The sequence below is a fragment of the Chlorocebus sabaeus genome, chromosome 19, assembly GCF_047675955.1.
Source record: "Chlorocebus sabaeus isolate Y175 chromosome 19, mChlSab1.0.hap1, whole genome shotgun sequence".
Classification (NCBI taxonomy): Eukaryota; Metazoa; Chordata; class Mammalia; order Primates; family Cercopithecidae; genus Chlorocebus; species Chlorocebus sabaeus.
In genome coordinates, this window is record NC_132922.1 from 7241901 (window position 1) to 7259944 (window position 18044).

Here is an 18044-nt window from a genome sequence, read left to right on the forward strand (position 1 = left end):
TGGTGGGGAAGCCCAGGAGTCTTGCTGTGCAGCAGGCCTGGAGGTCATCCTCTTGGCACCGTCGTGGGCTTGAGAACCAGCCCAGGAGGCACAGAGGCCTGCAAGCTTCCGGAAAGGGAAGGCGACGTGTGTCTTTTCAGACGGGAGCAAGGAGTTGGTCCCATGCACCTGGAAGCCATCACACCCCCTTTCAAGATGAGAAGCGCTGGCCTAGATGACATAAAAGAGGAACAAGGCATCGAAGCAAAAAATGCTACCCAGTGGGTTGGTGAAAAAGCAAAACAGGAAAAAAAAGAGAGAGAGAGAGAGAGAGAGAGAGAAGACCTAAACGGCAGCACACGCACCTTCTCATGAGATTCCCACAAACTGGAAAAACATCATCTGGATTTCTCTTCCCAGCAAATACCCCTTCTTCACTTCTAGAAAAACATTTTACATTCAAAGTACCATGTGCAAAGTGTAGAGTATCACCTTGTTTTTAGAAAATCGTTCCCGTTTAACATTTCCCTTAAATCTTAAAGTGCAATTTCAGTTTCTTCAGTGAGTATAAAAATAACGCTCAGTGCAGAAATAGAATTTTTAAAAGACATAGTAGAAACCCATATAAAATCTTTCTACTTTATTACCATAGAAATAATGGAATTTTTTTTAACAAAACACACCCTTATTCAATACAGAGTAATTATTTTGTCGCATTCTAGCAATCAGAGAGCCAATGAAATCTTTCCTCACTTTGTGTGGAAATATATGATCTCAAAAGTCATTCAGTTATATGTTAAATAACTTGAAGATGGTTTTTGTTCCAATAGAGAATTGAAGAATGTAGTTTTCAACCAAAGGGACTTACAGCAAAGTACATCAAAATGTTTGTAATCTTTTATGAACATCATATTTATATTCACTGCCAACAGTGTTACTTCAATTTATCTTGCTTTTTATTGTAAATATAACGGTGTCCATGTATTTTTAATAAATATGATAAAGAATGGGGAAGTTTCCTTTTCAGGAAAGGGCTCCAAGATAATTGTAAATAAATTAAGTAAATTATTAAGATATTAGCATTACTGTTATTTACCCTTGCTCTTGATGGCAAGAAAAGCTAAGTCTTCTTGATGGAATTTCAGCGATTTTAACTATTTCCCTTGAATTTCACTCACTCTCTACTTGCCAATGCAAAATTCACTACCTGCTGTCCTGTAGGTGGGTGGCACTGTGGCAAGTCGTGAGGGGTAACGACTTTCGGGGGGCCTTGGTGACAGGCCAGGGGGTAGGGGCTGCTGGGCCCCCTGTGCCATGCTGAGGCAGAAAGAGTATTATTCCAGGCCACCCAGCAGGGCCTACAGGCATCGTCACGTGGTGATCCATCAGGAACCAGGCAGACCTGACGCATCCACTTCTCCTCAGCCTTTGAACTTGGTGAGCTGGCTGCCCTCCTGGGGGAAGCCTGGGGTCCTTGGCATGGGTGGTGGCTCCTTCCTGTAGAGCATCTGTGTCTACACAGGTCCTAGCACTGCCCCAGTATCTGCACTAATATGGATCGCCTCCTTAAAGCCAGCTATAGTGATAAAAGCAACAGAATGAAAGTCACATCATCACAGAAGGTCGGCAGTGAGGTTGCACAGGCTGCTAAGATTGGCCCTCACTGAGCATGCTACAGGGTTATTCTTTTGCTGTTCGAACTTTCTCCCAAGTCCTGATTGGCTGTGGCAACACTGCAACTCCTCCACACATGTGTCCTGGGTCCGGCCTGGCTCTGAAGCCTCCATTTAGGAAGGAGTATGAGTCCCCCCCAACCCCAGTTCCCGGTGGCATGGACAGGGTAGGAACTCGGCACCTGCCAGGCAAGCTCTGCTGGAAGTAGCACAGGGCCAGCCGCCAAAGGGAGAGAGGCAGTTTCTGATGCCTCTTGCAGGAATGTGAGGGGGCCACACCAGGCTTTCCCCACCTGGGCCCCATGAAGGGTGGTCACATGGGCCCCCTTCCCCAACAGAGAGGCCCCCTTTCAAACACAGCTGTGTCAGGCAGAAGACAAGGCTATCATGAACCTGTTGGTGAGGTTGGAAGAAGCACATCAGACAGAATTTCTGGTAGTCTTTTTAATTTGTGTGGTTGAATTTTCTCACACCCGGGAGTCCCATGTCCCCAAGGGCAGGGATGAGGTCTCATTCTCCCTTGTGCCCCAGCCCTATGCAGTGCACCCTGTGACAGGACCTCAGCCAGGCCCCACGGAAATGCATGGTGCGGGGGGCCCTGCTCACCTCCAGCACCTGCCTTATGTTAATCACTCACTCCGGCATCCTCAGAGCACTCCCGCCTCATTCCCCTGAATCCGGATCAGGATTCTTCTTGATTCCTAGCCTCCACGGGAAGCCCTCTGTATGTTCAAACGAAATGGACAATGGTGCCACCAGCCCAGGCAGGCTCCCCATTCATTTGGTCCCTCCAGAGCCACGACAACCATTTGTGGATCAATTAAGTAAGCATCAGAGTTGAGCGGCACCAGTGATTCTACGAGGTCATGATCCCATCAGGAAGCCAGACACCAATCCAAGAATGTATTGTCCTGAGTAAGTCTTGCAGAGAAAATCCAAAATACAGATGTTACCAGCATCTTAACTATCATCACACTCCCAGGAAGGTAACTTGCAGTGTGGCTGCTTATGTTCTGGCTCAGGATGCTGCCCTGGACTGGACGAATCTCAACACTCCACACTCAGCAAGTGAGAATGAGAATGTGTGCCTGGCTCTCGGCCAGGTCCTGGGGTTCAGGCTAGTGGCAGGGACAAGGAGCCTCATTTGCAGAGGAGGAAACTGGGTGGACATCTCAAAGCATCAGCTTCTCCAGGGGTAGGGGTTTTGGTTCACTGCTCTGTCACTCCTGCCTGGGAGTGTGCCTGGCATGTCATGAGCCTTGGTCAGTGTTGCTGAGTTCGGATTTTCAGGAGGCTTCTGTGTTCTTGCACACGTGGTAGGTGGTTGGACTTGTGCTGAAATCAGAGGAGCGTGGCTTTGGAGTCAAACAATCTCCATCTCCAGCACTGGCTGGCAGGAGCTTGGAACCGAGCCCCACTTACTTTGTCTACACAGCAGGGAGAGCCCTGGCTGCCTCGCAGGGTGATGTGAGGACCAGGGAAGATTCCCTGTTGCCCAGCTCAGTGCCTGTGTAAAGGAGACGCAGGAAGGAAGGCCACTGGTACTCTGGGGTACCAGAGGAGGAAACAGAGAGGTAGAAGCATTTGTTCCCAGTCACACCGTTAGAAATGCTAGTGCTGGGATTCAAATGCCAGCCATTTCCAAGGTCCATGCTCCCTGCTCCCTTCCTGAGCAATGAGAACTGTCTGGTGTGTGCCTCCTAGGCTTATTGTTGGGATTAAGCAAGTGAATGCAGAAAGAGCTTTGCCCGGTACCTAACACAGCAAACACCAAACATTTGCATTCCTTATTATTTTTGTATTCTATCCTATTCCAGTGAGTGCATGTTTAATGTTCAGTAATGATGTGATTAGGTGGCATAGAATTTATTTGGGTGGAATAATTTAGTTTAATAGTTTTTATAAATGACTTCACCCATGAATTTATTGAATCATTAAAGGGTCGAAGGGCGGCTTAGATGTTTCCCTTTTATTTCTTTGCATTGTATGGCAATTCGATACAACTGGAGGATTTGTGAATCGGTGTTTGCAAAGGCCTCAGCATAGATCCTTTGTGAACGTCAAGCTGTATGACTGAGGTAAGCACAGAGAGCTGGGAGGAGGAGCGGGAGGACGAGGAGGATGATGAGGAGGATGACAAGGAGGAGGAGGATCTAACTCTGTGAGTGGGGGAAGGATGGGCAGAAACAGCTTTCTGATGAGCTTGCTCCGAGTCTAGAAGCTTGAGTTGAGGAGCCAGCCCAGGTGGATCCCAGGAGATGGGGCTTCCTGGGAGGAGAGTTAGTGCTTGCAGAGCCTGGGGGTTGGGAGGGCACCACATTTTGGGCATGGCCACGGCAGGGCAGTGGGGGAGGCCCATGGCAAAGGATTCTGTGAGGAGAGCCAAGGGGCCGAGCTAGTAGGGTGGTCCTCTCCACCCTTGCTTGCCTCCCTGGGTGGGTGTCTCAAAACATCAGCTTCTCCAGGGGTAGGGGTTTTGGTTCACTGTTCTGTCACTCCTGTCTGGGAGTGTGCCTGGCATGTCATGAGCCTTGGTCAGTGTTGCTGAGTTCGGATTTTCAGGAGGCTTCTGCGTTCTTGCACACGTGGTAGGTGGTTGGACTTGTGCTGAAATCAGAGGAGCGTGGCTTTGGAGTCAAACAATCTCCATCTCCAGCACTGGCTGGCAGGAGCTTGGAACCGAGCCCCACTTACTTTGTCTACACAGCAGGGAGAGCTGTGGCTGCCTCTCAGGGTGATGTGAGGACCAGAGAAGATTCCATGTTGCCCAGCCCAGTGCCAGGGTAAAGGAGACACAGGAAGGAAGGCCACTGGTACTCTGGGGTCAGTTTTCAGTAAGCACTGGTTGAATTCGCTTGAAGCTTGACTTGACTGATTGCCTTTGCAAAGGAAGTTCTGGAATCTTCAGATTAGCTATTGTTCATTGCCCAGAAGGAATCCTTGTGTGGTAAGAGATCCCAGGCCTGGGCAGCAGTTATGCCACCAGAAAGTCTGGAACTGTGCCTGGAATTCTGATGAAACTGCCTCACTTGTGCAAACACTGTGCTGGAGTATCTGCTCCCATCGGGCAGTCACCTGGGCCCGACCTCCTGACACACCAGAGGCTCCCCTCAGGCATGTGCGGAGCCCTTCGGAGGCCAGCGTCAGTTTCTTGATCCGGCAGCGAGGTCTGTAGCAGGCAGCTTCCTCAGAGCTTCTGCTTTATTTTCATCTGGATTTTTTAATGTTTTATCTTTTTTTTTTTTTGACAGGCAGTTTTCCTGCTGTTGTTATTTTTAGCATTCATTTATTCACTGTAAATACAAATGAAGATACAGTACAATTAATTTCTTTGCTAATCAAAATATTTGATCAAATGAAGCAATTTTTCAATTCTTAAAAGTAATTACACCATTCTTTAAAAGGAAGTGAGGAATTCTTTACTGAGTGTTTCTAATTAGGAGTTTTTGCTACCTGCTGAGTTCTTATTCTGTGTGAAGTTCCAGGACTGTTTTTTTCCTCCTATAAAGAATCATAGAAAAAAAACTATATAAATGTCTCTGCAAGTATTCAGAACAAAACTTAGTATGTGAATCATACAGTCAGTGAGCTAATCATAACCTTCATAATTACATTAATATGCAGTTATATTTCTAGTCTTGCAGCTAGACGGACCTTGCTAACCACTTTGTCACAACCTGTTGCTCTCGGGTGGTGACCGCCATCTTGGATACCCACCGAGGGCCGAAGAGCCCCTTTGCAATACGTCTAGTTCGTGGAAGGCTGACGACTAAAACGCCATCTGTGCTCAACAGCTTATCTGTCCTCTCTGTATTCTAAGCTCATCCCTTTTTACTTCTTACTGCAGCAGTCAGCTATCACTACGTAACAAGCAACCATAAACCCTCAGCGCCCCAAAACAATAACACCCGTTCAGTTTTCACCGCTGTGGGGGCTGATCTAGGCTGGACTAAGCTCTGCCGTCTTGGCTGGGATGACTCTGCCCTTCACCTCTCTCATCCTCCTCCTTGGTCCTGTGTGACGGCCACAGCCTGTCTTCTAAGGCAACGGCATAGGTGCAAGAGGGCTTGCCCAGTTATGCAAATGCTCCTTCATCCTTCCGTCACGTTGTAATTACCCACATTCCACTGGCCAAAGCATGACATATGGCGGAATCCAAAGCCAAGGGGTGGGGAAATACTCTCAGCTTCTGTAGTGGGAGCCGCCACAAAACCCCCCGCCAAGGGCATGTGCACAGGGTGAACAGAAGCAGGGGGGCCGTGGAGGCGACAGACCCCAAGAAAGCAGACAGATGTGCACCACTGCCTCTCCAGCTCTGTGACTTTATTTGATAAGTCTACCACCCCCTTCTATAAAGTTCTGTCTTCCCAGTCGTCCATAGAAGTCGTTCAGGATACAGGTTGGTGGAAAACTGATTTTAAAGCCAGCCTAGAACAAGGCTGGACGTACTGACAGGACATTAGAGGGCTCTTTACTGCGGCCACCTCATACAGCTGCTGAAACAGGAGGATAGTAAAACCAAACGTGAACTAACAACATTTCAGGTTCACTTGACCCTTAGGGCACCTGTCCTCCCCTCTCTAGCCGGTTCTTGCACTGGGCTTGACTGTCACCTCGGGGCTGGCTCCTGCCCCTGGCTTGGGTTGAGTAAGGAAACCTCTCCCTTAGAGCTTTCCCCGCCAACAGGTGAGTTCCTTGCAGGACAAAAGTTAATTTGCCTTTGTCTCAGATGCCAGGGAGATCAGAACCTTCTTTTTTTTTTTGAAACAGTTTTGCTCTGAACCCAGGCTGGAGTTGGAGTACAGTGGCACGGTCTCGGCTCACTGCAAACTCCACCTCCCAGGTTGAAGCAATTCTCATGCCTCAGCCTGCCAAGTAGCTGAGATTACAGGTGTCGGCCAGCACACCCTGCTGATTTTTGCATTTTTAGTAGAGACGGAGTTTCATCATGTTGGCCAGGCTGGTCTTGGGCTCCTGACCTCAAGTGATCCACCCATCTTGGCCTCCCAAAGTGCTGGGATTACAGGCGTGAGCTACTGCGCCTGGTCAGCAGCTCCTTCCTGAAGTGCATGGGGGATGTCCTGGAAGATGTCTGTCTTTTCCCGGAGTGACTCTGGCAGGGTAGTTCTCTCTAACTTTTGTGGTTATCCCCATTTCTCAGATGGAGGACGGAAGCCAAGAGGTGAAGTGATTGCCTTAGTGAGTTGCAGCTAGAGGACGGTGGCACTGGGCCCTCGGCTCAGTTCGAGCCTGTGATTTGACCCCCACAGCCCTGCTGCCCAGAGCTCACGGCAGCCAGTCAAGAGACACAGTTCTGTGGCATGGCCACTGTGTGCCTGGGTTCCTATGACCAAGTCTCAGACCTGGCTTCTGCCTTCTAAGTGCCTCCAACTCCTTGGCTGGGTGGTTTGAGCTGCAGGCAGTCATGGGCACCAGGATGCGCCATCCTCTGATCATTCATGATAGCCTGGTGTTAGCCAGGAAGAGGGCTCGACCCACATCTGTCTGAGTTCCCAGCTCCTGCAGAAATATCTGTAATCACCAGCACCAGCAGCAGCAGCAGCAGCAGCAGCGTGGCAGGCTCTGGGCCACACACTTTGAGGGTTTGTGTTGGTGAAATCCCAGCCCTGCTCTTGAGCTGGCTGGTTTGTTTTTGGTTTTGGTTTTGCTTTGAGACAGGGTCTTGCTCTGTCATCAAGGCTGGAATGCAGTGGCAAGATCAGGCCTCACCGTGTCGTCAGCCTCCCAAGCTCAAGTGATCCTCTCACCTCAGCCTCCCAAGTAGCTAAGACCACAGGTGCCTGCCATGCCCAGCTAATTTTTGTAATTTTTGTAGAGATGTGGTTTTGTCATGTTGCCCAGACTAGTCTCAAGCTGCTGAGCTCAAGCAGTCCTCCACTCTTGAACTTTCCAAAGAGGTGGCTGTTTTTATTTCCACTTCACCCCAGTGAGGACAGGGAGGCCAGTTTAGGGGTGCATCTTACCCAAGGTCACAAGATAGGGGCAGCCTGAGCCCTGGGTTTATGATGGGCTGTCCCCACTCTTCAGGCCCAAGCCCCTCTCCTCCAGCCTAGGCTGGCCCTGGCCGCATTCCTTCTGCCCTGGCAGGCGGCGCCTGGGTTACTGGTGCTGCCTCCTGCTCAGGAGCACACCCTGTGAGGTGCTGAATGAGGGCAGGTCTGGCCCTGGTGCAGGAGGCCAGGACCCGGGCTGGAAATCCCAGCACTGTGCCTCCCTGAAGGGCTCTTCCCAGATAGCCACAGGGGCCATGCTGTGCCTACCTGGAGAGACCCTGAGCAGAGGCAAGGACTACGAGACAGACAGCAGGCCACGCCCCACTGGGCTGCTGCCCTCCCCCACTGACCTGGGCTGCCTCCCTCTGGCCCCTAACCAGGCTGCCTCCCTCCCACCCCCAACCAGGGCCGCCTCCCTCCCACCCCCCACCTGGGCCGCTTCCCTCCCGCCCCCCCACCCAGAACTTGTGGCTGTTGGGGCAGCCTCTTGGGTGATTCCCATGTCATGGCAGGATTTTAGAACCAGGGGTTTAGATTCTGAAGCTGTGACTTGCTTTTTACTAGCGAGATACGTAGATACATTTGAAACTGAGAAGCACCCCATCAAAGTGCGGTGTTAGTAGCCTCTTTGGTGACTGTATACTTCATGTATTGGGACATTATTTCTTTTCTGTATGTTGTCAGCATTGTGGTGTAGTCACAAAGAAAGGGGCCAAGAATTTTTCTTCTGGCAGTGGTGGGCTGTGTTTGCCACATCTAGAAGGGCAATTGTTCGCTCAAACAAGGTCCCGTGAATACCCTCGAATACATGAAATAAAACCCCTTCAAAACATGTAAATGGTCCTCTGATGAGGTCAGACCTAGAGTGCATATGATTGCATTCCATTTTGTTTGTTCGTTTGCTTGTTGAACTTTAAAAGTCATCAGAAGCAGCCAGGAGCTTATCTTTGCCAGATAAGCTGGGGAGCGTGAGGTGTTCGGGCCCAGCACAGACAGGGCCCAGCCGAGCCCCTGCCTTCCCTGTAGCTCTGCTCTTCCTGTTGCAGCTGTGATTTCTGTCCTGAGGGGGCCTTTGATGTAAAGCACAGTTAATATTGGAACGTGTCATTTGCATCTGAAGATAGTGGTGTCTTTTTTGATTAGGAGAAACATTTCTTCTAGTTATAGAAAAAGCATTATTTTTTCCCCCATTCAGATATAATGATCACGTGAGAAGTGCCAGGGACACAGAAGCGCCAGACCAAGAGCCATCTGTTCCTCCCTGGCGTCTCCAGTCACTCGAGCGAGGCTGGCGGCGGCTGAGCAGCTTTGCTAAAAAGCGAAATGGGAACCAGAATACGGCGCCTAACAGATTCTCAGCCAAAATGCCCTTGATGGAAAACCCAGGCGCTCTCCCGCCAGCAGTTGGGGTTGTGGGGGCAGGGCGGTGCGGTTCTCTGGGCGGTGGCATCCCTGGGGCCTGCGGACCTGGGTCGGTGGTTTCTCCCTTGTGCTCTGAGGCGATGACTGAGGCAGGCGGGGTTTTCAGTAATCATTTTTCCTTTGTGCCTTTTTGTAGTTTCTAAGTTTTCTTTCTTTTTTTTTTTTTTTTTGAGACAGAGTCTCGCTCCGTTGCCCAAGCTGGCGTGCAGTAGCACGATCTCGGCTCACTGCAGCCTCTACCTCCCGGGTTCAAGCAATTCTTCTACCTCAGCCCCCTGAGTAGCTGGGACTACAGGCTCCCACCACCACGCCCAGCTAATTTTTGCATTTTTGGTAGAGACTGGGTTTCACTATATTGGCCAGACTGGTCTCGAACTCCTGACCTTGTGATCCGCCCACCTCAGCCTCCCAAAGTGCTGGGATTACAGGCGTGAGCCACCGCGCCTGGCCTATAGTTTCTAAGTTTTCTGTAGTGAACATGCAATCATTCCTTTTGCAAGCAGGAAAAGAGTATTTGCACGGGGCGGCCAGCTACCTCCATGCAATGGAGGCTGATAGGTGCCCAGCACCTTCCCCTCTCCGCCACGCAGTTGGGCTGCTTCTGCCTCTCCGTGGCAGCACCCGTGTCCGTCCCCTACCTCCCAGGTGAGGGCAGGGACCCATCACCATGACCCAGACCCTGGCTGCAGCTCTCGGCACATCTAGGGAAGCGTGTGTTTGCAGGCCAGGAGCCTGCGTAGAATCTGGGTGCCACTCTGTTGGTTCTGTGACTTCAGGCATTTCTCGGCCTCCCGGACCTTCACATCCATGCTTGTTGAGGAGGATAATGTTACCTCCCGTGCTGGGTTTTTAATCTCTTTCCTCCTGCACTCCCCGTGGCACCCACCTCAGCCATTTCCTCCTCAAGGAGGCCCGCAGTGGCCACCCCAACCAGGGCCATGTCCCAGCAAGTTGCATCTGTGGCACGGTGTCCCCTCCTGAGAGTACGGCTGCCCCTACCCAAGGTTACCTTTACGTTGGCCACACTGTTCTCTAACACTTTTATAATGCTGTAACAAACAGGCCTTATGATGTAAGGACCCAGCCACAGTAGACTTAGTTCTCACTCACTGCCAGAGTAGTTGCACACTGATAGATTTGTGTATTTCTGAACCTAGCTCTATTACTCTGATTATATCAAATTCATGGCAAGTTTAATATCTGGTGAGTCAAAAACTTCATTCCTATCCTTTTCCAAAAATTTCATGGTAATTCTCATATGTTATTTTTTAATATCAATGTTAATATCAGTATGTCTAATGATTCTCCCAAATATCCGTTGAGATTTTTATTAGAATTTGATTAAGCTTATTTATAACTTGAGAAAGGCTTTCTCTTTTGAAAGTGAGTCTTTATATCCAGGAACATAATATGTCTATTTATTCCAATCTTGCTTTAGTAACTTTAATATAAGGTGTATATTCTTTATACACATTCTTTATACAGGCATTTTTTTAAAATTTTACTTTCAGTTCTGAGATACATGTACAGAATGTACAGGTTTGTTACGTAGGTATACATGTGCCATGGTGGTTTGCTGTACTTATCAACCCACCATCTAGGTTTTAAGCCCCACACACATTAGGTATTTGTCCTAATGCTGTCCCTCCCCGTGCCCCCCGGCCAACAACAGCCCCAGTGTGTGATGTTCCCCTCCCTGTGTTCATGTGTTCTCATTGTTCAATTCCCACTTATGAGTGAGAACATTTGGTGTTTCATTTTCTGTTCCTATGTTAGTTTGCTGAGAATTATAGCTTCCAGCTTCATCCATATCCCTGCAAAGGACATGAGCTCATTCTTTTTCATGACTGTGTAGTATTCCATGGTGTATATGTGCCACATTTTCTTTATCCAGTCTAGCATTGATGGGCATTTGGGTTGGTTTCAAGTCTTTGCTATTGTAAAGAGTGCTGCACTAAACATACATGTATATGTGTCTTTATAGTAGAATAAGTTATGTATAATCCTTTGGGTCTATATCCAGTAATGGGATTCCTGGGTCAAATGATATTTCTGGTTCCAGATCCTTGAGGAATCACCACAGTGTCTTCCACAATGGTTGAACTAATTTATACTCTCACCATCAGTGTAAAAGCGTTCCTGTTTCTCCACAGCTTCGCCAGCATCTGTTGTTTCCTGACTTTTTAATAATCATCATTCTAACTGGCCTGAGATGGTATCTTATTGTGGTTTTGATTTGTATTTCTCTAATGATCAGTGATGATGAGCTTTTTTTCATATGTTTGCTGGCCACATAAATGTCTTCTTTTAAGAAGTGTCTGTTCATATCCTTTGCCCACTTTTTCATGGGATTTTTTTCTCTCGTAAATTGTTTAAGTTCCTTATAGATTCTGGATATTAGCCCTGTGTCAGATGGGTAGATTGCAAAAATTTCCTCCCATTCTGTAGGTTGCCTGTTCACTCTGATGATAGTTTCTTTTGCTGTGCAGAAGCTCTTTACTTTGATTAGATCCCATTTGTCAATTTTGGCTTTTGTTGCAATTGCTTTTGGTGTTTTAGTCATGAAGCCCTTGCCCATGTATATGGCATTTCTTTACACAGGCATACCTTGGAGACTTTGCAGGTTTGGTTCCAGACTGTAGCAAAGCAAATACTGCAATAAAATGAGTCAATGAATTTTTTGATTTACTGGTGCATATAAAAGTTGTGTTTACACTATACTATAGTGTGCAATAGCATTAAGTGCGCAATAACATTGTGTCTAAAAAATTACATAGCTTAATAAAATACTTTATTACTAAAATATGCTGGTGATCTTCTGAGCCTTCAGCAAGTAATCTTGTAATCTTTTTGCTGGAGGAGGGTCCTACCTCAATGTCGATGGCTGCTGAAGGCTGGGGTGGCAATGGCAATTCCTTAAAATAAGACAATGAAGTTTGCCACATCGATTGACTGACACTTTCATGAACGATTTCTCTGTGACATGGAGACATGATATGAGCACATATTGTTGGAAAAATGACGCTGATAGACTTGCTTGACACAGGGTTGCCACAATCCTTCAATTTATAAAAAACACAGTATCTGCCAAGCACAATAAAGCAAAGTGCAAAAAAAATGAGATATGCCTGTGTCAGTCTTGAACCTTTCATATGGCATTTATCCAGAGGTATTCAATTGCTTTGTCGTTAATGCAAATGTGAATTTTTGTCACATCTCAATCCTGAACTACTTATAGTGACCATAAAAGAATGGCACTGCTTTTTTGTATTTTTAGCTTGAATCCAGCCACCTTTCTAAATGCCATTGAGATTTTATACCTGTACAGTCATATCCACAAATAATGATCCCAGTTTTCAACATTTACATGTTGATTTTATTTTGTTGTCTTATTTCAAAAGCTGGAACCTCTAAAAATGTGAATAGAAGAAGTGAAAGCATGCTTATTTTGTTCCTGATTTTAATGCTTTAGTAGTTCATCCATTTAATATAATCTTTACAGATAATTTTTGATTAATACTTGTGTTTACAATGTTTTATTTCTATATAGTTTATCCATCCCATTCTATTTCTATTTTATACTGTTTTATCAGGAATAGCTGCTGAATTTTGTCAAATGCCTCTGCTATCTGTTGACATGTGGCCTTCACTAAAGTAAGGGATTGAAAGATTTGCCAATTCTTGCATTCTTATCCATGGAATAAACCATAGTGGATCTTGGTGTGTCATTTTTAAATATGGTGCTAAATATTTCTAATATTTTATTTTAGAATTTTTGCACTAATGGCCATAACTAGATTGGCTTTTATTTTTTCTTTTGACATGTTTTCTTTATCATATTTTGGTATTTGTATAATATACAATAATTGGAATATGACTCTTTCTATGTTCTGGAATATTTTGACTAATTATCTATCCCTTAAGGGTTCCATACAGCTTGCCTTCAAAATCATCTGGGTTTGACACCTTTTTAATGATAGATGGTAGATCTTTTAACAGCCTTTTTCATTTCTTTTGTGGTTGCCTATCTATTCAGGCTTTTCTAATACTTTAAATACTTTCTTTTCTAATTCAATTTAAATTGAATCTTTATTTGTTAATTCAATTAAATTGAGTTTTGCTAGAAAACTGTTCAATTTCCTCTGAAGTTTAGAGCATATTAACCTAAGGTTGCACATAATACTTAGAATTCTTCCGTATGTGTTTTTAGACTCATTTCTATATATGTTCTCTTCCATATGTGTTGTTAGTATTTCCAGTTAGTTTCATGCTTTAATACTCTCAGAGAACATTCATATACATCATCACAGGTGAGCCCTTGTTCCTCCTGGATAGATGAGGAAACTGAGGCAAAAAGTGGGTAAGCAACTTATTGGAGGGGCACACAGGTGGGTAGAAGCAGAGTCTAGACTCAGACCCAGGACTCCCATCTTCCCATGCTGGGCTCCATCCACCTGTGTTCTTTCCAGTAATGTTTACATGAGGCCCCGTCCTCCTCAGGCCCTGAAGGTCTGAAACCGTAACGATGGACTGAGAGGTATAGCTGTATGTCCAGGAGAGGCTCCTCTACTCTATTGATGCCAACATCCCTTAGAGAAATGCTCATGTATTTGGATCTGGGAAGTGCCTTTGCAACTGTTTGAATCCTAAAGATACTCAAAATGCATCAGCAATGTCACTTTTATTTTCTAAAATAAAAAAAGACATTCATTTACTTTGCAAATGGCTCCAAATGAAGATGTATAAAAGCTCCGTTAGCCTTTGCATGGTGGAGGATGTGGTGGGCTTTGGCTTGAGTGTACATGTGTAGCTTCAGATTTCTGAGGACATTCCCAGCAGCATCCTGTGTTTGGTACGATTTCATAAAGTAAGAAAGACTTTATACATTATGCAGACTTCTCTGTTGTAAAGCACAGTAACATCTAATATATACATTGCTGTGGAGTTGCTTAAAATAAAACATGACCAAGTATTAGTGGGAGTTGGAGGACTGTAAGTGATACTCTGGTGAAACCCTTTGCATGGCACTGAGGTACTTGGTAGGAGCTGGTATCAACACTAACAGCTGTGGTGGGTTTTGATGTGGGGAAACCGAGTATATCTCAGAATACACCCAGGTACAGGAACAGCTTTCCTGTGTGGTCACCTTGGGAATCTTACCTGTTCCGGACTCCCATGCATATATTCTAGCCCCTCCCCTTCCAGGTCAGCATACTCCACAAGCTGCCCTGTTGATGCAGCAGCCACAGGCCTGGCTTTGGGAGCCTTTCTCTAATTGCAGCAAGTAGATGCATGTCAGAGCTGCTTCCCAGGCCCCGCCCATTTCCCCGCCACCCCGACCCCTGCCTCTTTGCAGGAGGCTCAAGACTCTGTTGCCCCACTCACTTCATCCCCTGGGCCCCAGTTTCCCAAGCCTGACTTCAACGTGGGGCCAAGTCTCCCCAGTGCCTCCTCCTGACTGGCCCCAGGATAAGTCCCTTTGCAATTGTCATCATCCACTGCTGCTCACTGAGTAACTTCCCTTGCTGGCTCTTCCCTCTGTCATGTGTGTCTGCCACAGTGAGCATCCACAGATGATGAAGGTGGGATGCCACCCTCCGCGGGCCCCTCTCTGCTCACCTGGCCACAAGCCCTCTTGCCAGCACATCAGTAAAAGAATCCTTCTGCTGTCCCTCTTTCTCCACGGCTAATTCCTCCTCCTCCCAGGAAGTCTCCCAGCCCTGGCTAGGTGCACATCCCTCCTCCGGACTCCTTAGCACCATGGACAGTGTCATGAGGACCTGAACCACGCCCCAACCCCCAGACTTCCAGTGCCCAAGGAGTGGGGAAGAGCGCTAACCCAGGCCTGGGACCTGCCCACTGTGGGAAGGTCGCCCTTAGCAGATGCCATTGCACTTAATTCCCCTGTGGGTCTCACAAAGTTTCAGACTTCAAGGAACATTTAGCTGCAGCCTAATGGCACAACAGTCATCAAAACCCCCCTTTCAAATTTTGACCACGGTGAGTAATCAACTAAACTGTCATCCTGAAATGAAAGCATGTGGGTGCTAATCCCTGTTCTTTCCCTGGCCTCTCAGGGAAGGCTTACACTGTGTGTGTTAATCGAACCCAAAGACAGACTGAAGGCGTGAATAGATGAGAGTAAACAGTGTACCCTCCCCAGGGCTGGGCTCCATGCTGGCCACCCAACCTTCAGGGCCACTGCTCTGCCCCATGGGGAACTCACTGGATCCTTCATAGCAGGAAACCCAGGCTTCTGCTCAGTGGGGCCTGACTTGGGGCTGGAGGCTGCCTGAACCCACCTCCAGGCTGCAGCTGTCTTCTGGCCCCTCCTCCCCACCACACTGGGTCTCCCTGGGACTTGCCCTGGGTGAGGAGCCCAGAGCAAGAGGTGGTTGATTATTTCTCACACGGGTCAATTTCCACTCTATTTTGTCCAGACAGCTGAGGAGTGGGCTGAGAAAATGCCCAAAGGCCCACCGCCTACCTCTCCCAAGGCCATGGCCAGCAGAGACATCCTGGCTCGCCTCCACAAAGCAGTGACTTCCCATTACCATGCCATCACCCAGGAGTTTGAGAATTTTGACACCATGAAAACGAACACCATCTCCAGAGAGGAGTTTAGGGCCGTTTGTAATCGCAACGTCCAAATCCTGACAGACGAACAGGTAAGAAACGCAAGCTAGTCCTCACCCTGCGCACCGTCGGCTGAGCGTCAGCCCGGTCCCTGGCCAGAATGTACAGAGTTTAAGACTGTTCTCTGTTTTTTAAATGCTTGCAGTTTTATTATTTTGTTTTTCAATCTTCCTGAAGATTCACAGGAGCCTTCTGTTTATGTAACAACTATGAATTACACCATTTTCATCAGGGTACAAATGATGTCACTGTTACTTTTAAAATCAAACTAAACTCTGCTTCAGCTCCCACACTCTTTCTCCCTTCCTTGGAGCATCCCAGAGGTAATGTGGTCTGGGTCTGTTATGGGCAGCAACTATCTGGGGCCAGTGTTGCACAGGCAGTAAAAAGAATGTATCAAGACAGTTGTAGGTAAAAAAGGCAGATGTATTGGAAAAAGTATGAAAATATGTTGCAAGGGTGCAAGGGGCAAGTCAGCAAGAGAAAAGCTGACTGCAAAAAGAGAAAGGTTTGCTGGGGATTTTATAGGATGGTGCTCGTGCTTGGTGCTGAAGAAGGCTTTGTAAAGGACTGAAAACACCAGGGTTGCAGTGAGCTACCTTGCGTTTTTCTATAAGCCAAGGGTCTGGTGATAGCTGGGCACAGGAAGACTGTTGAGTTATCTGCGCAGGAGGGCTGCATGTTCTGGACTGTGAAGAAAGGCAGACTTAGAGCTTACCTGCTTTTTCATTTTGCTTTCCCCTGCTCCCACCAGTCTGATTCCTTTTCCCTAATTAAGACTCCACACGGTCCAAAGAGGGTGGGCAGTCTGTCCCCATGCCTGGAGGGTCACAGACCCTGGCGGGAGGCTGGTGCTCCTCCCGTGACCCCAACCTGCCTTCTCCTTGCTACGACCTGGTGCTGCCACTGGTAGTGTGGGATGCTCCGGGCTGCTGCTCTAAGCATGCTGGGTACATGCCACCCCCGGCGGGCCTCTCTGCTATGCACAGGCTGGACAGGCCCTGCCTCTCTAAGATCCTCCTCCCTATCACAGAATCCCCAGTAGGAAGTTCTTGCCAGCTTCCTCCCCTAAGGACTGGACTGAGCTCTTCTTTGACTGAAAGGCTCTGACAACCTGCTCCCCTGTGCCTCTTTAGCTCTTCATGGCCTTCCAAGGCCAAGAGCACCTCCCAGTGGGATGGCATCCTCAGAGTCTGCCTTGCCATGGCAGCTGTGGGAGGGAAGAGAGCACCTGCCCAGCCTGCCCCCCATCCATAGTCACATTGAACACCGGCACCAGGGGAGCAGTGCCCCAGGTTGCTTTGTTCCTCATTGTGCCCTAAATGCCAAAGCAGTGCAGGGCACTGAGTGGGTGCTCAGTACGTGCTGGTGAATGGACAGCGTCCATACTCCCCGGCCCTTCACCGTTCTCGGAAGCCATTCTCAGCTGATCAGCCAAGTAACACAGAGCACCACTGATCTAGTTACAGAAGTAGATTTCCCTTCACTCAGAAAATGCACAGCTACAGGCCCTCTCTAGTTCTCAAATGCATCAATGTCCCATTCCCAGAGAATAATTCAGATTAAAACATAACATCCCCAAACACTTACAAAGTAACTCTGCCTCCCTCCTTCCTCCTGGTTCTGCTCAGTCTCAGCCCAGGGAGTTCCCTGCAGACACTGCATGGAAATGTCACTCTTTTGCCTCCAAAACTGGACCATTCCAACCTCTTGTCTCATTTTATCAGAGTTGCAGGGTAAGGTCTTGGAAGTATTCACAGGGAAGCGTGATCATCGCAGTCACCCCCGGCCCTACTCTCGGCTCTGAACTCACTGCCCCAAGAATGCATTCCGTAAAGACATTAAGAATGTGACTATCAGGTTTAACATTCCTAAAATATCACCTTTCTCAGGCATTTTGGTGTGATCATTTTTACTAAGCAAAATTCAAGGCTGTTTCCAAATGATCCTGCCCCACTGCACATCAAAGCCGAGCAAGATCTGTATTTGCAAATACTTCTCTCAGCATAAATGAAATAAGCCTTGGAAATTAATACAGTTGCATTGATTATTCTATGGGGCCAAGTAATCAAGGTTTTACTAATAAAGGTTTTTTTATTTCATCCAAATGAGTAAAATTTTACTCTAATTATAGATTGAAATTAATGACACGCTGACATATCTAGCATTCATCACAGAGAATTTGATTTTAATAGTCCACTAAGAAAACTTCACCATCCTCAGCACATCAAGCCCCTTCCCCAACCAAATTAAGCACTTATTTTTAAACTCGGCTTTCTAAAAATAAGCTGACATGTCTCTTACATGCAGCCAACAAACA

At 47.4% G+C, this 18044-nt stretch overlaps 1 protein-coding gene across 5 annotated transcripts in view; it reads left to right on the forward strand.

The window, feature by feature from the left end:
* Positions 1 to 18044, forward strand: part of EFCAB6 (EF-hand calcium binding domain 6) — a 315225-nt gene that overhangs the window by 263839 nt on the left and 33342 nt on the right. For all 5 annotated transcript variants that reach the window (XM_007976025.3, XM_038007346.2, XM_073006632.1 and 2 more), the window contains one exon: positions 15529 to 15756. In XM_007976025.3, the coding sequence (XP_007974216.3) occupies positions 15529 to 15756 (228 nt within the window). The remainder of the gene's footprint in view (positions 1 to 15528; positions 15757 to 18044) is intronic.